This window comes from Anopheles moucheti, chromosome 3 (genome assembly GCF_943734755.1).
Source record: "Anopheles moucheti chromosome 3, idAnoMoucSN_F20_07, whole genome shotgun sequence".
NCBI classification, from domain to species: Eukaryota; Metazoa; Arthropoda; class Insecta; order Diptera; family Culicidae; genus Anopheles; species Anopheles moucheti.
In genome coordinates this window covers 32588073-32611290 of record NC_069141.1, presented here as the reverse complement: position 1 = coordinate 32611290, position 23218 = coordinate 32588073, and the positions used below count along the sequence as shown (strand labels likewise).

The 23218-nt window shown below is 44.2% G+C and overlaps 2 protein-coding genes across 2 annotated transcripts; one reads left to right on the top strand and one right to left on the bottom strand.

The window, feature by feature from the left end:
- Positions 1 to 11162: 11162 nt before the first annotated feature.
- LOC128302168 (bromodomain-containing protein 7) lies at positions 11163 to 14516 on the bottom strand. The gene is made up of 4 exons (XM_053038920.1): positions 14416 to 14516; positions 12026 to 14302; positions 11802 to 11957; positions 11163 to 11719 (listed from the first exon to the last, which is right to left on the bottom strand). The coding sequence occupies exons 1-4, from the start codon at positions 14474 to 14476 to the stop codon at positions 11430 to 11432; spliced, it is 2784 nt and encodes a 927-aa protein (XP_052894880.1). The 5' UTR covers positions 14477 to 14516; the 3' UTR covers positions 11163 to 11429.
- A 552-nt stretch (positions 14517 to 15068) lies between these two features.
- Positions 15069 to 22262, top strand: LOC128300951 (eukaryotic peptide chain release factor GTP-binding subunit ERF3A). Its single transcript, XM_053037214.1, has 9 exons — positions 15069 to 16186; positions 18366 to 18557; positions 18638 to 18784; positions 18873 to 19221; positions 19292 to 19565; positions 19660 to 19746; positions 19824 to 20000; positions 20074 to 20242; positions 20325 to 22262. Exons 1-9 carry the CDS (start codon positions 15817 to 15819, stop codon positions 20366 to 20368), a joined length of 1809 nt encoding a protein of 602 aa, XP_052893174.1. The 5' UTR covers positions 15069 to 15816; the 3' UTR covers positions 20369 to 22262.
- The last annotated feature ends 956 nt before the right edge of the window (positions 22263 to 23218 follow it).

Genomic DNA, 23218 nt, shown 5'->3' with positions numbered 1-23218 from the left:
CAATTATTTAGATTGACTTTATCCGTTCTACCGTTTGTATCAAATAAGTTACTTACATTGTATACTATGGAATTATAACATTAGTTAAAGTGCCGATAGCAGAATCCATGCAAAAGCGCCTAAATGTATGCAAAACAGCTTCATGGATTCATATAGCGCAGCGACATCATCTAGTCTCTAAAATCCCTAACATATTACTATTCGAAAGCTAAGTTTTATTTCCATCGAAGCTAGTTTGGCCAACATGGATGTGACCTACTTCCCCGTGGTTAGTAATAAATTCACCAAAAGTAAGCACGGTATTGAATTAAGCCTGTATAAATTCAATCATCAATCCAATTTGGAATTCGGGCATCCGTAACTCTAGGAACGTATTCAAACGTATTTTATTTGCAAAAGGATGGTTTTCCTCCGTCCGGCTCTATTTCGAATGATTGACAGGGAAAATACGGTGGACCCGTAAAGTGCACAACTCTGGGATGAAAAACAGTAGCATGCACAGTTAAATCAGCGAAATGAAAATCAATAATAGTCCAGCTACTGTTTGCTACCGAAATTGTTTTCTGAATACCTTTAAATTAACTGCGGTATATTACTTTTTACAATACCCAGCAGGCCTTTCTGGATCTCACATTTACGGTGATTGTGTTCGGCAGCGTAATCCAACGTTATATCTTCTCAAAGCCAGTCCATAAATCCTTTTAAATACAGTCACGCTTTTCATCGACCATCGGATAGCGTACAAACTGGCATAAAGATGAACCGTGCTGGTCGAAACCAAACTGATGTTGATCACGCAGAAGAAAACACGGTCGAGGTACGTGGGATTTTGTGGTGCTCGAATCAAAGGCCTCGTTTACTTCCCTCTCGAACTCACTCCGGTGCAGGTTCGTGCCCAAAAACCAACCACCATCTTTCTATCGACCGTTTGATATGCAAATTTTGAACAATTTCTCGCTGTCCTGAACAAGAAGCTTCGTACAGCTAGCAAGGGATGTTGGATGTTATTCGGGTTTGCTTTATTTAAATCAAAATGTTCCGACAAAATCGAGCAATTGGATTGCTAACAGCGAAAATAATGCCTTAAGCTTTGTTGGGAGTATTTTCGTATCGATGGATGCTGCCTTTGCTTTCCTGTTTGCTACTTATCAATGAATGAAAGTTGAAAGGAGTTGCAGCTGGCTCACGTATCGTCAGACTTCTCATGCTCTCAATGGAAAAGGGTTGGTATTTGTAAAAACGTTTTCCATTTTCCTTTAAAATTTATTCAGAACAGATAATAAAGGCATGGTTTCTTATTGTATATTCGATCTAGTTCTGATTATAGATAAGTTCAAAATATAATTTCAATTTTGGCATGATGTTCCTGAAGAAGCTTTCCAACACAAAACTGACAGAAGAACTAGCAGTTGTAACTCGAACTATGCATACCTCGTAGTATTACTCACAATACACGGTATTTGTATAAAAGTAATTAAAGTTTTTTATATTTTATTGGAATCACCAAACATTCAAAACCGGTCTTTGATCGTAGGAAAGTAACAGCACTTTTCACTCATAAGAACACTTACACGACATTCGCATTTCCGTACATCACTCTTCTGGTATTCATTCGACTGAGATTTACAAATCACCGTAAGATCGTTCGTGTGCTCTTGAAAGCAGAGCCATCTTTCTGCCAAACTGAGAACCCCATCAGACACTCTTGATAACGTTGCAGGTTGCACCGTTACATCCCAACACTTGAAGCACGTAACACCGATTCACTGTCCCAATGCCATCCTAACCGTGGGACAATATGTCAATGTGCTGCCGGAAACGGAATACTCTACCTCGCCACAGACCCCGTGGCGGCGCCAATTCTTCTTCTTGTTGTTGACGACTTTTCACACCACAACCACGTTCGTCATTCGGTGGAACCAGAACAGCTGCAAAAATCGGCGTGAGAGCATCGTTAGAAGCCAACAATTGTAGTGCCCAACCTTTTGCCCCCTGTTCGGATATTGACACTCGACACCAGCTTCCGAACCGGGACAGCTTGCAGGATGCCAAATGATACGAGAAAACTCACGAAACGAATGCATTTTCGTTTCACACCAGCAAGTCGGGGCAGGGGTAGCAAGCAATTAGACGAAGAATGCATCTTGTGAGAAGTTTTCGCTTTCCCCCTCAGCCAGGATGGACTTGGGCTGGGATACTGTGTCTGTTTGGCTCGTGCAGAAGTGTTGTGGCTGTGGACAATGCCAGCGCCAGACGCAATTGTCACCATAATGATACCGCCGTAACCGCTGCTGGGTGGGAGTCAGCGTAGTACCATCGTGCCATTTAAGATGGTACGGAATTCGAGGCAACTTTTTGCTATCTGTGGGTATTAAAGTGATAGTGCAGCTTTGGATAGAGCAAAGAACATATTTTTTACTTGTTGTTTGCAACATAAAATTAAGTTTTCACAATGTTAGCTACCTCTCATGGAATAATTAATTAAACAAAAGTGTTGTGTGGTTGATTGCATACATGGAGGCGTTTTCCGAACAAATATTGTATATAAGTTTTTCTCAATACAACCAACCCTTTGAGCTTATCGCTTCGTACACCTCGTCATATTGAAACTCAGAAAAACGTCTACTAATTAACCACTAATTTGTGGTGCTATTTTCAAACCATAATGGCACAATAAAACATGGTTTTGGCTCCTGTCGCGAAGCAACGCACAAGGCAAGATACGATTATTGGCAGTAAATTTTGTGTCTAAGGCATTGAACCAAAAAAAAAAACCTTCTATTTACGACATCCTTCCATTATCTTAGTGCTTTCTTGCCAACACACGTCGTCAGCGGAAATCGGTAGTTAATTAAATTAACTTCCCACGAAACTCCACGTGTTCCGACCGTCCCATTGCGGCATACGTTCCCGATCGAACCCTACACGTTAGGTTTTATTTTCGAGCATTTTAATCGTTTTTTCGCTGAGCAGTGGGCATTTCCCTCACCGGTGTAGCTTTCGATATAGCTCATAAATTAATCAAATGAAATAGTCAAACCTTCGCTCGTGGGTCGCAGACGTCGACCGCACGTAATGCTATTAACTAACAGCAACCAACAAAGCACGCGTCCGTACCGAACGCTGATAGGCGCCACCATTTTTGCTTGCTTTTGTACACCACGAAACAAAAATTCCGTTTTGCTCCTTGGACACCTCTCGCAAGAAAAGGCCCTGGACCGTCCGGACCGAGTCTGGTTCTCTTGCACTAGCGAGGAAGGAAGTATCGCGACCATCTTGTTCTAATTGGATTAAACAAGTTTTTCTTCTGTGCTGGCGCTTCATATCGGACTGCCGGAGATCGTTCGCGCCTGTTGGCAGCATCAAAAAACCACAAAACTATTTTCGCTTACTTTTTTACGAAGAACTACACCACGGTTCAACATTTTCCGCAGCATTGACATACGCGAGTGAGGAGAAAAGGAACAAGAGCAAGGAACAGAGCGGCTTTCGTGACGTTTCCGCGGTAAAAGGTTAATTTCATCAGTAGAGAAGAAAAAAAACTATTAAGTGTAGATTCCGTGTGGTTGAATAAGAGACTCTATTGAGTCTTAATAAAGCTGCCATAAAATGCGTCTAGTGCAAGGGATGAGTTTTAATAAAAGAGATAACTTTTATCATTTACATTTTTTTTCGTAAACATTACCCACGTCTAGCGGTAACATTTGTTATGTTTTGTTGAACAAAAATCTGAGAAAAGAAAACCCACCTTGCTACCTTCCCTGCTTACCTTAAACCGCAATCTAAGGATGGTAAGCTTTACTTTTACTTCCTATTTTCAGAAGAAATCTGAACCAATGATGGTGAAAAAGTTTCGTACAACAAAACCATTTTTCGCCACCGCAACGACCAAACAACTGCAGGGCAGGAAAGTTTTGTATGGTGCACAGTAGAAGGAAAGTTTCTGCAACCTTGCAATACGGCTGCAGGATGCACTTCCAAAAAAAGCATCGTTAATCGAATACGATTCAGGTTCGAGAAAAAAAACAGACAAAGGTTTCATTCTCATACACTTAGTCTTCATGCGTTTGAGAGATAAAAACTTGTAGTTATGTTCATAAAATGATAACTTTTTAGGATTCTATTAATTTGTCCTCACACGACAGGACCGGTCCAAAATCCCATCTGTACCCATCCCCCGTACGCAAGGCTGACTATCCAGCTACGGGTGAAAATAATGGCTAGACTTCTTGAGGTTGTCGTACCGATAAAGCTGGAAGACATTCTACCAATTTGTGTACTTTATAAACAAACTTATTAAAAACGCCAACAGTCAATATTTACCTTTACAAAACGCCTAATGATATGCAATGCTCAACACAATGATAGTTTGTTTCGGCCTTGTAATGTTTTGTTTTCTTTATTACCTTTGAAATAAATACAGTTCTTCGGAGGATTGGAAAATGTGAATATTAATTAAGAACGAAACAGAATATATCAATTTGATATGACGTAGTAGGTTAATCTTCAAGAATGTTAAAAAATCAAAAGGCTCACGAGACATCAACAAAAACCCTACAAAGATAATCCATTTCCACAATAAAAGCGTTCTGGATGTAAAATATTTCATCCTTCTATCTTCGTTACTCATCTCGAGCAAGGTTTTCCACACTTCGTTACACTAGATTATATATGATCGTTCGAATCATCCCTCAAACACAACCTACCACATAAGCACAAACAGCACACAAACTACACAGAGTGAATAAATTCTAATAACATAATTCTCCCCGGACAATGTCCATCTTTCGCCGGTCTCGGTACACTGTTCGGACATAAATGTAGACATTCGTTCGGTACATTCGATACAGCTTCTCCAAACACTCCCCGGAGGATACTGCAGACGTTCAATTTCTTGATCATGTTATTCACGTGCAGTGGTGTTTGGCTTTAACCATCCGCATCCATCATCGAGTTGGATTTGGTAAGGATTCGAAAAGGATTCCAAACGACCTAACAAACGATATGTACATGGTAAATCCATCCATTTGCTGTATGGTGATGAGAGTGCAGTTTTCCCCGCCGGTGTGCTTACGTTGCACATACCACATCAAACGAGATTTTTGCACCGAATGGAAAAATAAAGGATGTTTGCCGATTGTCTTCTTTCTGTGAAGAAGAAATTTTGAATGAGAAATGATCGGAATCGGACTCCCATACACACAGAGGGACAATAATCATAAAAGAAAGAATTCGTACCCATTTGCCACACTAAAATGGTCTTGGAAACATTACAAACTACTACCATTCGAAAACCACATCATACGAACGTCTAAGCAAGATTCATGTCATCATTTCTTTGTGCACATCATTCACAACTGCGTTCATGCATTCGAATGCTAAAAGTTCTATCTTTCGAACTTGCCACGGCCAGCTTCCAGCGGTCGTAACACTCCATTAAGACGATCACGGAAGCAATAAAACCGAAGTTGTTGGCATGTCGGTAAACTATGACGACAAACCGGCAGGACGTCGATGAAGACGAATGACGAAAAAAGAGTTATGCAAATGGCGTGTATTGCAAAATACGCATTCGACGAAGGATAAGCGATGAAGCAGCGGCGGATCAAACGGTGGGCGGAGTAGGCGGTCGCCTAGGGCCTCACCGTGTTGGGGGCCCTAAAATTTGTGCCGATATTAAGATTTTTGAAAATTTGACAGCAGAGTTAATTTATAGCAAAAAAATTAATTTAAAAGATAAAAAATTTATCAAAAATATCTTCCTTGGTTATATAAATCATTTGTTTCTATGTGAAAAATTAAATGCAGAGAAGAATATCGACTTTGTGACTTAAAAGTATAAACGAAATTGCACCAGGATTTCCGAATGTATAGTACCAGGAGAGCATCCATGGAAGAGGTAGCACCTAGTACAGCAATTTTGCTCGAAACCGCCAAAAGGTATGCAATTTTTAAACACTTACTTTCCCGTTGGTGAAGAAAAATTTCTTCGAAAACTACCAGTTTCCGAATATATAGTACCAGGAGAGCATCCACGGAAGAGGTAGCTCCTGGTACTGCGCCGTAAGGTATGCAATGTTCATACAATAACTTTGTAACCAACTTGCAATGCGCCGTAAGGTATGTAATGTTTATACACTAACTTTCCATACAAACCAGCTGTTTTGAGATTTCCGATACCAGGAGAGCATGTCTCTCAAGAGGTAACCCTCAGACACTCAGGCACTCAGTCACTCAGTCACTCATGAGTGACCGGCACTCATGAGTGACCGGCACTCATGAGTGACCGGCACTCATGAGTGACCGGCACTCATGGGTGACTGGCACTCATGAGTGACTGAGTGACTGAGTGCCTGAGTGTCTGAGGGTTACCTCTTGAGAGACATGCTCTTCTGGTATCGGAAATTTCAAAACAGCTGGTTTGTATGGAAAGTTAGTGTTGAAACATTGCATACCTTATGGCGCATTGCATTGCAAGTTAATTGCAAACTTAGTGTATAAACATTGCATACCTTACGGCGCATTGCATTGAAAGTTAATTGCAAGCTTAGTGTATAAACATTGCATACCCTACGGCGCTAGTACCAGGAGCTACCTCTTCCGTGGATGCTCTCCTGGTACTATACATTCGAAAACTGGTAGTTTTCGAAGAAATTTTTCTTCACCAACGGGAAAGTAAGTGTTTAAAAATTGCATACCTTTTGGCGGTTTCGAGCAAAATTGCTGTACTAGGTGCTCTTCCGTGGATGCTCTCCTGGTATCGGCAATCTGAAAACAGCTGGTTTTGTATGGAATTTCCGACCAGCCGACGGAAAGTTTGAGCGAAATGAAGGATGCTCTCCGTTTCATCCATCTTCCTTAAACTGGTGAACGCTCTCACGGGTTTGATAGTATGCAATGCAATAGTGATGGCAAATTTATTCCACACTGCAGGTGTCACCGCTTGAAAAACAAGCGTAGCGCGTAGCTGTGACGATAAAAATATCCTTCAACAATACAGGGTTAGACTGTTCGGTACAATGTTTTTGGTCTTCATGCAATCTCGTTACTTTGCATATATTTAGGCGCAATCGCTGTAACCCTTACTCGATGGAGATTTTTCCTAAGGTGTAGTTAACATGTAACATAATTAACTGTTGAAAGAGATATATTTTTCAAATAATAGGTATAAAGCGATTCCCTTCCTTTTGGAAACCCTTTCATCCATCACGAGCAGATGCGAAATAGATCAACGTCATCATAGACTCCCTGACGAGCACGCGTTGGCTGGGAACGATTAAAAGTTTACGCAAAGTTTGTCATAAACAGCTGGCCAAAAGCAACAGAAATGGCAGTAATGGTTCAGGGGTGCTTGGCCATTACATTTTCCCAACCATTTACTTTCCAAGAAACGATTTAAGAACATCCCAGATGCGTCACATAGTTGAGAGTTTCTGAGCATGATCTCTACGAAGTGACCTTGAAAAGCGTTGTTCATCCTATCCTGTGAAGCTTTAAATAGTCCAGCCTTTCTTACGTCGCACCCCGCCGGAAACCATTGAGTCCCCTTCTCGTGTGATGAGAATGGTCGTTAAGTTAAATGGTTGCAGCTTTGTGTTGCCGCTTCCAGTTCGCATCCGGGAAGCGGCCTTACAGCTCGAACTAACTTCGACAATCCCATCAACAATAACCGAGCCCTTCTCTAAGCCAGCTGACCTTCGGGGTGACTTTCCGATTTCGAACAAAACTTCTTGCTGGCAGTGCACTCAATCCTGCATCCAATTTACGTTCGCTTGCGACCGCCTGGTGGATACTACCATAGGCAAGACAAGAATGAGGAGCATTGACAAGAAGCTCATATTCGCGTTTCGCCGGTCCCAACGGTCTGTCCGGAGAGCATCATTTGCATCTCATTGTTTTTTCGCGTCATTAACGCTGCCTAAATACCGTTTGCTTCCTTTCCTCGGTAGAATGTAGCCGGCACGTGTTGATAATGCTGCCGTAAAACAGCGTCCTACACTGTAATAGCTCGAAGGCAGAATAGGCGCGGAGCTTGGGTCAATTAGTGTCCCAAACGGCCTAGCTGGAACAGGGTGGAAATGGAGCCAGGATGCTGTGTAAAAATGTAACGCTGTTCGTCTCACTTTTTTAACGTAGAATTGCGTATTTTTAATTGGAATATGAAACTCCTGTCTAATAAGTTGCCTGACCTACATTTTTGGATCTCAATTTACTTGCGGCAAATAAGTTCGGAGCGTGGAGAAGACGATTTAGCTTAATTTGAAGGTTACACATTCATTCATCTTTCAAAACGGGACAATTTCCTGTCGCCGCTTCCATACACTTGGAAGCCTCCCGTAAGCCACTCGAATCGGACGAAGGAAATTAATTTGTTATGGCCGTAAAGCGATTGAAGGCAAATGGGGAAATGGCACCGAAACAAGGCCAGGTCTGGTAGAAGGAAGTTAAGCGGGAAATTTATTCATCAACTACGAACATCGTGCGACAATTTCCTTATTTAAGTTTTACGAATGCTCGTCCCGAATGCTTGTAAATAGACGATGTTGATAGATAATCATCAATTACATATTCATGTCCGGTTGGTTGTGAAGAATCCTTGCGCAGTAAGGATAAAAAAATAGTGAAAGCTATCAACATACGGTGCTTGGTTTCATTCGTTCGAAGTATCTACACCGTGGTTAGCCATTTAACAACACCCTTCAACTACTGCTAGTGTTAGTGTCAATTAGCAAGCTACACTCTCAATGCTTCACACACACGTTTGCTAACTCTTCCGAGCTGAGAGTACTTTGCGTAAATCTTCGATGCCCTACTTGTGGGCGATTGTTGATACGGCTGACCGCAAAAGTGGGACGAAAGTGTATCACGCCAAGTGGCAAGCTTGTTCAAGATGGTGCAAGACAATAAAGGAGGAGTGCTACACGGAATCGCCCAAGTTCGTTTCTTTTAAGACAGTAATTTGAATATGCACCTTTTACACTGGTCAGCTTCATTTGCATGTTGAGTGTTCCAATTAGGACCGTCGTAAGATGTGAACTGAGAACAGAAGTCAGCTGCTACCAACCATTAAAGATGGCAAATTAAGATGCTGTGATAGTTAAACGGTTGCCCGGTACGTGGTCGTCAGGAACAATATTATTGAAATGAGATGGGTATTCCAACTATTTACAGAAGAAGCGATTAAATAATTTGCTAAGTAAAAATGTAATGCAAACTGTATGTATTTAGAGTATTTTATCAGCAAGTAGGTTTAATAGTGTTTAAAGATTCTTTGAAATGTTTCAAATTTTGCAAAAAAATTAAAGACAAAGGCTATTGTCTACAAACTACCCTTGAAGGGTGTCGTAAATGCAAAACGTCTGAAAGTATGCAATTGCTAATTGCTAAAGGACACTTAAAAAAAGAAAAACTTTACTTTGCATACCTTTAGGCGCAAACATTCATCGTGCACTCCTGATGCCCATTCGTCAAGGAAAGCTTCTTAGTATTGCGGTACACTACCATATAGAAAATTAATTCGTATGCAAATGGATCGTTCATGTTAGATGGCGCGCCACAAAATCAAAGCCATTTTCTATGCGTTCCCCATCATTACTGTAACCAATAGTCTGTTTTGCTGGTAGCACCGGAAAGGAACACCACCAACTTCGTCGCCGTTCGTATATTTGGTTGGAAACAAATCCATTTATTGCGTGTACTTAATGTTAAGCCATTTCTCCAATACGGTACAGAAAATTACTCTCAGAGTAAGGAGTTCCAGTGGCCTTTATTACCGAGTGACCGTTACCGTGCGTCTGGCAATTGGCTGAGGTCTACAAATCGTGGTATAAATTATAGCGATCAACAATGGCTCGTCACAGAGCTTGATTTAATTTTGAACCAAATTGTGAAGGGTCAGGAATTGGCATGACTGCTTATGCCGTTAAGAAACAAACACGCATAGGAGAAGGCACGATTAGCATACTGTAAGTGTTTCCCTTTCACGATAACATTACATTAATTACCGGCTGTAATAAAACAAAACAAAAAATAAAAGCTTCGCGCATGGTAAGTTATAGCTCCATTAAGACAACGCAGGCAGAGAAAGAATACACACAAAAAAGTCTCCACGAAACGAGTGCGCTAAGTCACACGATTATGCTTGTTTGTTGGAAATGTTTTCCCGGGCGCATAATTTATAACGCGGCAAAAGAGATAATTTGTAATGAATAGTATTCGCCACAACTTCGCTTACGGATCATTAATTAATTTCCAAACGGAACAATCAACCGTGGATTATAATTTATCGACGGAAGGCTAACTTTCTTCTGTCGCTAAATGTGGCGGGAGCCACACATTGCAAAAGCAACCCGTGCCGTGCTTACCTCAGTTGGTCGCTGACGGTTTATTACTTGCAGCCCTGTGCAGAGCCGTCTTACGAACTGCGGAAGAAACTTTCATCCTGCCCTGAAACCGTCATCTGGTGCTGGTAGTATCGTGCTCTTGAAAATGAAACTCTGCTCATTTCTTCTGTGCTTCCAGTGCTATTCCATCGCGCACTTTGTTGCATAATTTCGTGGGCGTCACAGGCAGACGGCGAACGTGCGAGAGCAGAGTTGCAATAAAAGCACGACATTCTTTCCCCCCGTGCGCTAATGTCTTTTTAATTTCTTCGACCCATCCCAATCCAGGTTGCTCCTGCCGGGATGCTTTACTACGCCCGGTGTGCCATGCTGTACCGTGGAAGTAAACGGAAAATATCCCGACAGTACGGACAACAGTTATTGCAACACGTGGTATTCGTAGTCCAGTGGATGAAAAAGGCCTGTTGATGCTTTTTAAATGTGCGAAAATTGAGTTAAACTCAAGGGAAGCTAATTTTAAAATAATAAAATGGAAGTATATATATCTGCTAGTCTCTTGTGTTTCATCGTTTAAGTACAACATTTCAAATTTCCATGTAATTTTAGGCTTACATAAGCTCAGAACACTGTTTCAGGGAAAGCAGTCTTATCGTATTCGATAGTCCAATTGCATTCAGGAGGAAAATCTGTCGAGTCTCCGTACCACAATGAAGGTGTTGAACGGCTCGCAGTGTTCTTCATTGGCACGCCTCTTCCATTTTCCTTCCGATAGGGCTAAAATACCGCTCATGTTAAAATACATGTTTTTGTTGTGTCAATTTATTTAATCTAAATGCATCGTACACTAAAGAAAGTTAAAATTTCAATGATATTTTCAACTTGAGTTAGTTTTTGTTTTGTTAAGCTTACGGGACTTCCCATTCAATGAAACGCGAACGGAAAGGACGCGTTCTGATAAAAAATATGCATACATCCTCTGCTTAATATAACACACCCTATCATTTGTTTTCTTTTATAAAAAATACAATGCTTTCTTACGGTTCTACTACAACAAAACACACAGAGACAAACACAACTACTCTATTCTCAATCCATCAACATTTGCTCGATGCAAGCCGCATCGGATGATTCCGTCCCATCCGGCGTATTACTACTGGGACCGGCTTGGTTTAGGGTGGATCCTCCCAGAAATTCACGCAGCTCGCTATCTATATCCACGGATGGAGTGGCTGAAACAACCGGGTTCGGTTGAATAATCGACTGATGCTGGGTTGAGGGTTGCCGGACGAGATGGTGCGGATGCGGATGGTGCTGATGGTGATGGTGAGAGATGGGTTCCGGCTCGAGATCCATATCCATCGGCGTAGTGTCAATGTCTGCGAAGCGGAAATACGTATTATCAGTTACATTTATTTTCATTAGCTCAGCTTCATTTGCTTTTTGGTTTCGTTTACTAACCAACAGTCGGTGTTGGTGCTTGGCTTGCGTTCGAAATACTGCTACCGGTCGGGTGAGAGGTCGTCCCGTTTTCGTTTTGTTGCTGTTGCTGTGGTGCTTGCAGCGTTTGTGCAGGTACTGATGGCGGGATTCCTCCTGACGATGCTTGAAATACATCTACAATAAAGTGTATCAATTGAAAAGAATCTTTCGCTATAACAATTCGTAACTATTAACCCACTCACCTGTGCTTATCCCCATCGCTTTTCTCAATGACTGAGGATTTGCGATGGCTGCTGGTGGAAGCTGTTTGGCGATTTGCGTCAAATTGCTCGTAATCTGGCCCGCCAGCTCCAGTTCACCTTCTGACGGATGCTGAATGTGGGACAGATGTGCTGGCAACGGAGCCGACAACCGATCCGTCTGCAGCTGATGCAATTTTTGCAGCAGATCCGAGTTAGTGCTTAGCGATTGCTGCAACTGTGGACCAATTTCGGCACCCTTCAGCTGACACTCGAGTTCGTCCAGGAACTGCATATCCACACCATGGTTCGAAAGAGACCGCAAACTGTCGAAATCGATCCGTACGTTTGCGTATCGCTTCACCTCTTCGGCCACCTCAACCGGATCGAGAAAGGTATGCCGAACGGCATCACGCTCTTCACGCTGCATGTGCGATTCGTAAAGCTTTCCGTACGATTGACGATGCTCACCGTTCGTTAACACGTCCAGCAAATTGTGCGCCATCCCAGCCGCAAAAGGACTGTCCATTGCGAAGCGTAAAATACTCTCCGCGTAATCAGCACCTGTCTCACAACCGTACGTGTTCAGCACCATTTCTGTTTCCTCCTTACTGAGATTGGCAAACCGGGAATCGAAAACGGGAGCAAACGAACTAAACGCACCGTAACTGAGAGGTTTTACGATTTTTGCACTGTTGCGACGATCCTCCCGGAAGCCCTGCAGCTGTCCCGTGCCGTACTGCAGCTTACCCGTGTGCGCCCCTAGCGTCACCGTCCGTTCCGGTCCTCCTTCGCCTCCTTCCGATTTGGTGTCGAGCAGGATCTTCATCGACGTCGTACCGTCCTTGTGCTGTCTCAGAAATCCTAGCTTGTGCGCCGACTTTCGCTTCAGTAGCTTCGTCCTAGCGTTCAGTGCCGCACTCTGGACCTGTGCCAACACTTCGTCCTCCGTGAAATCGTCAACGAACGCTTCGAATTTGGTATGAGGATTGTTATCTAATCGAATCTGTTTTCGCTTTTCCTCCTCCTCAATCTGCGCGTTAATGCCTTCGTCGACGGCGGCCGCCATCGCCTCATCGGCCGAATCCGCCGTGTGGTGTTGATGATGGAAATCGCTGTCCGTTCCATCGGCCGATCCGATCGGTGGTTCAAACCCGAGCTCCTTTGCCGTCAACTCGCGCATGTACGTCATCAGCGGGCGTAACGAGCGCATCAGATTGTCCGTCTGCAGCAAACGGGCACCAACGTGTAGCAGCTTCTTAGCCGCCTTATGATAAACCGTCTCCGAATGATTGTACTTGATCGCGTTCTCGCACATTAGCTTGAAGTCGTCGCTGAACTCCAACACCGAACCGTACTCGTTGTCCTCGATCTTCTGCCGTATGGTGGAAAAGTCCATCGGTTTGAGAATGATTGACGAATAACCCGGTGCGATATCATCGGTAACGGGCCATGCAAAGAACTGATGCGGATCACGCTTCTCCAACGCTTTCAGCAGATGGTCAAGCAGTTTGTTCAGTGGCGAACGACTCTGTTTTTGTTTCAGCACACAAGTCCGCGGCTCACGGCCACTACAATCCGAGTTGGGGGTTTTCGGTGCCTGACTCGAGCTGGTATCGTGGAAATCAATCTTGCTGCCCGGTCGCGAAGAGGACTGCATTGAGCCAGGGCTTTGCAGTGGCTCATCGGTCGTCACTGAGCTTGGTGCTGTAGTAAGCTCTTCCTTAGGCACAAGTCCACCACCCAGCATCACCCCATCGTGCTCCCCTGCAGACTCGGGAATGGATTCCCGCTCAATGTCCGATTCAAGCTTCGGTGTCAGCAGTGCTTCCGGTAGCAGCGGTTTCGTCACCGGTTGAGCTGCCAGCGATGAACTGGCCACGGCAGCAACCGCAGCAGCCGCTACCGAACTTGCTGCCGGATAATGCACGTTCGACATCGGATCCACCGTGGCTTGGGAACTCTCGTCACCGTAGCTGTTAAAATCTTCCTCTTCCTCATCTTCCTCACCGTGACTGGTATCATCACCTCGGTGCCGGTGACGCTTCTCTTTGTGATGATGTTTGTGTTTCTTTTCGCGGTCCTTCTTCTTTTTCTTCTTTTTCGATTTCTTATGGCGCTCCGGATAGTCACCGCTGGTACTGGTGAAAAGGGTACTTCCTCCATCTGACTGGATTCCGTACGCAGGCGAATCATTTCCATGCTCGGGTGTAGAACTGTTGCCACTCACTTTCAGTATAAGTTTAAGGCTGGGTGGCCGATCAAGACTGAACGATTTTTCTGTGATAAAATCAAGTTAGAAGGTTAATAAGTCACATAAATAATGATGCCACATTCTGCCGGAACACTTGACCTACGACGCACGTATGTGAGGCTATTGAAAGATTTCCTACCTTTACCACTTTCACGTTCCTTGCGTTCCGATTTATGTTTCTTGTGTTTCTTCGAGCCCATCGTGATTAATAAAGCCGCAAAACACCGGGATTTCACGCAATTCTTCTGAATGCAAGCCGAAAAACAAGCGCTACAAATGGCAGATGCAAACGTAAACAAAGCGTCACAAGCCGAGCACAGTGTGGTCCCTCACGGCCACCATTAGTGACATTCCCAAATTGTCATCAGTGGGGAGTAAAATTTCCGCAAATACATTTAATTTTTTAAATTATCATATAATAACGTTAAATGATGCTATCCGTATTTTGGAATACCTCGTAAAAATGAGCATTGCACAGTTCGTCGATAAAACCTAAAACCGGAACACGACCCTGTGTACTGCTTCAAATAATTCTTCCGTTTTGGACTGAACCGACCCTTTCTATTGCTCTTTATGTACAAATAAAAGCTCAAACTCTTCCATGATGAAGTTTATTCGCATTTGTGCAGGTTTTTCTCGAAAAGTACAGCGTTCTGCCTCGAAATTTTAAATTTGCTGGGCTCTACTGTTCGCTGCCATCAAAAGTGTCAATAGTGCCAAAAGCGTCAAAAACTGCACCACATTCCTATAATCACCTTGGTGCGCACGCGAGAAGAAAGAAAGAAAGAAAAAGTCAAAAAGGTTGTAAAGTTGAAGCGCGTGGTTGCAGCAAAATTTTTCCGATTTTCTGCACCCAGCACCCCAGCACTGCGAAAACTGGAGCGCCCGAAGTGAACGGAACTCGGCACGGAGTTTCCTTTCAGCACGGTTTCGTTCTCTAGGTTTTTCCGCTTATTTTCCGTTTTATCTCCCCGTCGGCGAAAACCGTACCACGTCGGCGGTCGTATCCGAGCTCGCGGTGTGAACGTGTACCCGTGTGTGTGAGTGTGTGTGGTTTCTTGGCCAAACGCAAACGTACGTGTTGTCCTCCCCGTATCCGAGCCACCGTGTTTTTGTGGGTGGGGAGTTTCCGTTTTTCTTTTCCGTTCCGGATTCGGTTTGTTGCCGTTCAGGCTTGGAGACCACTCCTGCAGCCCGCCCGGCCCTGTTCTGCAGCGCCCAACTCATTGGTCAGTTACGTTGCACACGCACCACCGTTACGTGTGCGTGTGTGTGTAGTCAGTGCGTACGTACGTGCGTGTGTGCGTAGAGTGAAATTCCGGTGCAAGGCAGGCAGCGCAACGCAAAGTGCACTTTAATCAGAAGGGGGTTTTAAAAGAAAACCAGATCCGTCGCGGTATCCCACAAAAGAAAACTCTGGTGTGGTTTGGTTGCGCGGAGCAGCGAAACGAGACGTCGCCGACACAGTAGCCAGCAAAGAAAGCAAAAGAAGTGAGAAGTGAGATTCGTCCGCGCCACAGTGAGCGAGTGAGCTTGAAAAATGGCACAGGAAAACGATAGCAACGAGATGAACACCAAGTTCAGCAAGCTCAACGTGAATGCGGTAGAGTTTGTGCCGAGCTTTTGTACACCTTCGTCGACGGCGGTGCAGACGGCGGCAGCGGCAGCGGCACCGGCGGGAACACCTGCAACGGGATCGCCAACGGCACCGGTGGCGGCAGCACCACTTCCGGTCGCCCCGGCATCGGCCACGTCGAGTGGTGGCAGTAGCAGTGGGGGCGGTGGTGGAGGTGGTGGCGGAGGTGCCACTACGCCGACGTCCACAGCTGCCACACCGACACCGCCATCCTCGTCGGCACCGACACCCATGGAACGAGACGAAGATCCGGTGAAAACGCCTGAAAACAATGGTAATGCACCGGGAGGCGACAGTAGCATAACCGCAATAATCAAGGATTGCTTGAAATGGGCAAAAGGAAGTAACACATGCTACCAGTGGGAAGGTGGCCAGGTGGAATTCAGGGTCCTTCACACACTATTTGACACATATGTGGGGAAAGTCTCACTCTCGCTCATTTATTGTGAGCGTCCTCTGTCTCGCTCGCAGCGCTCGCGATCGCAGTGCGTGATGTGTCAAAAGCTGTTCCTCAAACATCCATTCCGTTTTCGCGAAATTCTTCGCTTCGTCATCAATTGCCGCCACAGTACCGGTTTGTACTGGCGCGTCACCCGCAACCGGTTCGCACCCGTCGGTACCAACCTTCTGTATCCTTCGACACACCTGAAGGGAATGATATCGCGTGTAAATCATCGTCATCGACAGAGGATAATATCGCTCTAGGGAACTGTTTTTGCTGCTCCCTGCTCATCTTTGCGGTTTATCGTGAAGCGCTGGCCTCGTTTTTATGAATGGGCAGCAATCCAAGAGCGATGCCTCATTCTCAAGCCACATGCTGGTTTCGGGTTCTCGTGTGCCCACATGGTGGGCGGTGGCGCAAATTCTCCGCCAGGGACTAGTCGACAGTTCTACCGCATGCAATTCACAACGTGGTCCAAAATTCTTGGCGATGTAAACGTACGGCTTGTCAGTACGTTGGTCAGAAACGCGACTTCATCCAAGTAGGCGCTGGCGAGTTTGTTATGTTCTGCAGTCATCCATGCGTTCCAACACCCACAGGCTGATGGATTTTTTTCCATTTCCAGATGGTTGCAAATTGATATTTAGTCCCATATTTCACGTTCACCTACTCCCGCCTTTTGCAGAAAATTTGAATTGCAGAATTATTGAGCAGACAAAACACGAATGATGCAAACGAGCGTAAAACATTCCGAAGATATCGGCGAAGTGTGTATGTGTGGTATATATGATTGTTTTCTTTAGGAAAATTAAAGTGTTTTTTTGGAAGAAAATCGCTTTGAACCACTGCTGGTTGTGGAAATTGAAGGAAATAGAGCGAGAAAAGAGAAAGAGAGTCACTATCACGCCATCTCAATGTTACCCGATGATTAGCGTGTCTAAAGCAATTCTCCGTTAAAGGACTGATTAGTCTAGTAGAGGAATTAGTGTACCACCACTGCATCACCCGTGGTCGTCTGCCCGTTCAGCATAATACGATGATGTCATCGATAGAATTTTATTTTATATCGTTTATTCTCTAGAGAGGAAAAATAGGCTTTAGTTACCAGTACGAAACCAACCGTAACGTGACACAAGTGTGGAGTAAAGTCATGGTACAACACAAGGAGCAGATAGATCCTTCGCGCTCTAGCTTTCAGTGTGTCTACAACGGTAATCCCTTTGTGCATGGCATATCTTCATCTGCAGTGTGCCACTTCTCGCTCGTTTCTACATTAATCATTCAAACCCGTGGGAGTAGTGGCGTCTTCCGACACACACACACATTTGATGGCGGGAGTTCCCAACGTAAACCCGCTACTCCGACCGAGTGCAGTGCGAAGTTTGGTAAAAGGTGTAGCTGATTGAATAAAAATCGATGCCATATGCCAACCACCGGGCGTACGTTGATGGGACTGTCGGGGCCCCGTTTTCTTTGCGTCGTTGTCCTGTGACCTCAATTTCGGACTGACCATGGTGGTGTACTGTTATGTTCGTGTGGGAAGTGTGTTTTTATTAAGGTTGAATCCCGTTCCGAAGGCGCATTAAACCTACACCGGGGTTTCAATTTGAATAAACCTTCGAAGATGAGAAAACAATTTATCTGTTGGTGTTCCTATGCACCGCATGGTGTTGGAGCAGAGACCAATTTAATGTTATCTCTTTCCACTGAGTGGGTGGGGGGCACCCAATTAGGAATGCGTCAGACGGTGGGATACTAATCTCCTGTAGTAGAATTGTGGTGTTTTTCTATCCTAACCAGCCCATAGGGATTATCAGTGGGTGGTTTGACGCACTTCAGCCTTACTGCTAACAATCTTCGTCAAACAGTACTTCCCAGTCGTCATCATGCTATTTTTTATTTTGCGCTTAGTAGCTTATCCACAAAAATATGCGTAAAAGACCAAGCGTAAAAATGAACCACGCCAAGATCGTGTTTTGCTAATGTTTTATCCTTTTTTTTATATCCACAGAAAGTGAACCGCTCGACAGTTGGGACGCCGAAGAGGATTCGATTTTGACGCCGGAAGATGAGGAAATGGAATTGGATGACGGTGAAGTGGACGGTGAGACGGCCCCGAAAGTATCGAAAAAGAAGCCTCCCAAGGTAGAGGAAAGTCGAAGCAAAAAGGAACACGTGAATGTGGTTTTCATTGGCCATGTCGGTGGGTGTTGTTATGAATATATGGTTACTGCCACGTGGATGACGTTAATGAACGCCAATGGTTTGCTTTCCTCACAACAGATGCCGGAAAATCGACGATCGGCGGACAGATCATGTCACTGACCGGAATGGTAGACAAACGGACACTCGAAAAGTACGAACGCGAGGCGCGTGAAAAGTCGCGAGAAAGTTGGTACTTATCGTGGGCGCTCGACACGAATCAGGAAGGTATGTATGTTACGATATGGTGCTGCCCCTAACAGCAAAAGAACAACAAAGCAATACCTAATATCATTGTGTCCACCTTCATCCGCAGAACGTGACAAGGGAAAAACGGTGGAAGTTGGTCGTGCCTATTTTGAGACTGAGAAGAAACATTTCACCATCCTCGACGCACCCGGGCACAAGAGCTTCGTGCCAAACATGATCGGTGGTGCTGCCCAGGCGGATCTGGCGGTGCTGGTAATTTCCGCGCGAAAGGGTGAATTCGAAACCGGGTTCGACCGGGGCGGGCAGACGCGAGAGCACGCTATGTTGGCAAAGACGGCCGGTGTTAAGCATTTGGTCGTGCTGGTTAACAAGATGGACGACCCGACGGTTAACTGGGACCTTGAGCGTTACAACGAATGCAAAGACAAAATATTACCATACCTCAAGAAATTAGGGTAGGATGATATAGCGACATTTAAAGGAAAGGCATCGAAGTTAACGTAATCTTCCTTCGCAATTTTACAGGTTTAATCCGGTGAAGGATCTTACGTTCATGCCAGTGTCCGGAATTACCGGGCAAGGTTTGCGGGAACCAATCGACGACTCCACGTGCCCCTGGTACCAGGGTCCGGCCTTTATTCCGTTCATCGACGAGCTGCCGTCACTCAATCGCAAAACGGACGGACCATTCATCATGCCGATCGTCGACAAATATAAGGACATGGGTACGGTGCTGATGGGCAAGGTAGAATCTGGTGTGGCAAAGAAAGGCACGAATCTGCTAGTGATGCCTAATAGAGTGAGTATGAACATGACAGCTAGTTGGTAGTTGTCGGAAATGTTTTAAAGAACAATTATTTAAATGTGTATTTGTTACACCTTTCTTTTTATAGACACAAGTGTGCGTTGATCAGCTGTGGTCCGACGATGAAGAGGTAACCTCAGTGGGGCCTGGTGAAAATGTGAAAATCAAAGTAAAGGTATGTTGTCACCGCAAACCTCTTTCAAATCAGAATTGAAGTAAAATTTTGTACTTACATACGTTGCTATTTCATAGGGCATAGAGGAGGAGGACGTTTCACCTGGATTCGTCCTTTGTGACGCTTCCAATCCGATCAAGACGGGCAAGATTTTCGACGCACAGGTTGTCATCCTAGAACACAAGTCAATCATTTGTGCGGGATATTCGGCCGTAATGCATATACACTGTGCCGCTGAGGAGATTACTGTTAAGGTAAGGTTTCGTAACTCATGTTCATGATCATGACCCTCATATTATTACGTTTTTTTTTCCTTCTATTTTACAGGCTCTTATTTGTTTAGTTGATAAGAAGACGGGAGAAAAATCCAAGACAAGGCCGCGCTTTGTGAAGCAGGATCAGGTCGCCATTATGAGGATTGAATGCTCCGGATTGATATGCTTAGAGCAGTTTAAACTATTCCCCCAGATGGGTCGCTTCACGCTTCGAGATGAAAGTGAGTGACCGCGACGTTGTGAATGTTCGTTCTCAGTTTAATCATGAATATTAAATTTTATTCTTATCTCCCTTTCTCGCAGATAAAACTATCGCTATCGGCAAGGTTTTGAAGGTTGTGGAGTAATGTGACCAAGCTCCTGTCCAACCAATACATGAAACACGCACGTTTCATTGGCAGCGAATAAACAGTGTCCTTTAATCATCCAGCATACTGACCATTTAAAAGCTCACACTCTACCAAACACACAAACAACTCACCAACACTTACAGTCATCAGCAAATGCACTGCGGATGCACACACAAGCACGGCCCTTCTTCTCGTCCATCTATGCCACACTTCCCGTCGTTGCGATACGCACCGTTAAAGATATTGAAGCAAAAACCGATTATTCCAGCCATGCTTTACCGATACCGTTTCGCGGACATCCGGTCCAAGTTTTATTGTTAATCTGTCGCTTTCCTCTCTCTTCTTGGCTGTATGTGTGCTCAGCTCCTTCTTCTCGATAGTATAACATTCGTAAACCTCAACCCTTTGCACACTGTCTTGCGGGTCGGAGCAAACGGAATCGAATCCGACCATAGAGACGAGTGGCCCAGGGGGTATGGGGTGTCTGTGGTGGAATTGAATTAAGCCAGACTGTACCGTTTCTCTACCGCTAGAGAGAAAGAGAGAGAGGGAACATAATGAGCTGCTATTAGAACCCGTATTATAGCTATATTTGCAGCGCAGCAACTAAATTAAAACCAAAACGAACCAAAAGGCAAACGCGATACACTCATAGCACAGCAAAAAGGTAAAAACAAGCCAGCGAATTAGTATCTGTCCAGCAAAGGTTACAAGATGACGCGAAACCCTTATGAGCATCCATCGTACGCATGGTGCCCGACTGTGTACAGGCATTTTTTACACCCATCTCCCCACTCCATCAGCTTCCTTCCGGATAGGGCGCACAGCAGTCCCTCCTGGCTCTGAGCAACAGATTGATGGTAACAGGGTAGGGCGTCGCGTGAGATAGCGAAACACAAAAGGATATTACTAAAAGTGTCCTGCAAGTTAAAAGAAAACAAAACTGAAACTAACCAAAACACGGCACGCGCATCAAACGGAAACAAAACTCAGTAGAAAGCAACTAATGGAACACCACAATGCAAACGAAAACGAACAGAAACAGAGAAGCAAACATATATAGGTAAACATAAGCAAAAATGGAGAGGTCAAATCTGAAGCAAAACGCAGATCGCTCCAAACGCGACGTCGACTGAATTGTGTATGTGCACTGGATGAGCTCGAACGGGAGCACATTCGAAACCGGGTTTGGGTAGGAAAACCAGGCAGCAGCTAAAATACGACGCATCAGGAACAATAATATTAAACATGATAATATGTAACACTGTTTTGGAGTGTATTCGTGTGTGAGCATGTGGACATTTTGGATAAATATGTCCAACCACACATCCACCAGCCGGAGCGAGCAGAAAAGCTACTCGAGCAAGAATCCGCAATCGGTATGGAGAGCAGGGCAGTGTATCGTGCGTGCGCTTGGAAGAAGGCAGCAAGAAACAGAAACGCAACGCAGTAGCTAAACCAGACAAGTGTGTAGAGTGATAAGTGGAAAAAGGGACATTATAGGTCGGTGTGGAAGAGAGAAGCCCATCTCCCTTTACCTACCGCGTAAGCAAAGAACTTTTAAAGTCGCCGCCTGTTAATGAAGTCTTTGATTTTTTTTCCTTTCTTTTAAATTTCTCCATTGTGTTATTGAATCGACACGCGAAGCAAAGCAACGCATGCAAATCAGAGCATCAGAGATATAAGCAAAGCAACAGCAAACGTTGGGTTACAATTATAAGATGGCTAGTGGACGGTAGAGCTATATAGCCAAAAAAACGAACGGAAGTACAGAAAACAAACGCACTAACCACAGGTCGGAACGGACATATCCGAATCCACTACTGTTTACATTGAATTATTACAAGCTGATGGATAATTTTTGATACTAAAGCAAAGCATGATTTCTGAATGTTTTATTTTGTTTTTTTTTGTCCCCTTCATCTACGCATGCATGCTTATGCACGTTTTATTTTGTTCCTTTGCTATTAATTCGTTTCTACACTAAAGCTAAAGAACGCATTACGGTTGAATGAACCATCAAAATGAAAAAAATGTGTGTTGTTAATAGGATATTAAATGAGGCGGAGTACATGAGACGTACAGGGGTTTTTCAGTTGAAACACATTTTGATCGGTCTTTCAGTTTGGCAAAATCACAATTTTTGATGCATTAAAAATTGCGCGACAAAATTGGAAACTACAGTCCAAACTGCAGTTCGCATATAAGGGAGACAACAAATAAGGAAAACTTGTTAATGAGAGAACGTATGAATTGAAGCAAAAAATGAAAGAGACACAAGCAAACAAATGTAAAAGCGCCCGGCATAAACTCAGCTACTCTCAACATCTAATCAAAATACGGTAAACAAATTTCCTAAACAAAAACCATGCATATTCAATGTGTTTTCATTTCGAGTTTTGTTTTGATATGTTCATATTTTTTTACCCGCTGGTTTGTTTTAATATTTTGACGAAAAAGGAAACTAGAAACACACGCCTAGGGAGCGATGAAGTAATGAAACAGAAAACGTGAAAACACTGAAGGAAGAAAATAAAGAGGTCTCTTTTTGAAAATGGAATGGAAACGTTCGTACAGTGCCTGGGATATGATACAAAATGAGAACGTCGCTGTATTCGTATTGGACGTCGTGTGTGCAGATGACTTGCTGGTGAGTAGGCTGACATATACTCCTAATTACTATTTCCTGGCTATTCTCAATTGCTACACATCAGTAGAAACGGGTTATTATTGTAGCAACTAGAAGAACTTCTTCGTGTTCCTCAGAAGTATTCCTTCAACCCTCCAAAACCAACTATTCCTAGTCAGATCGTTATCGTGAGTTGGTCGATTGATCCTCTGTGGAAT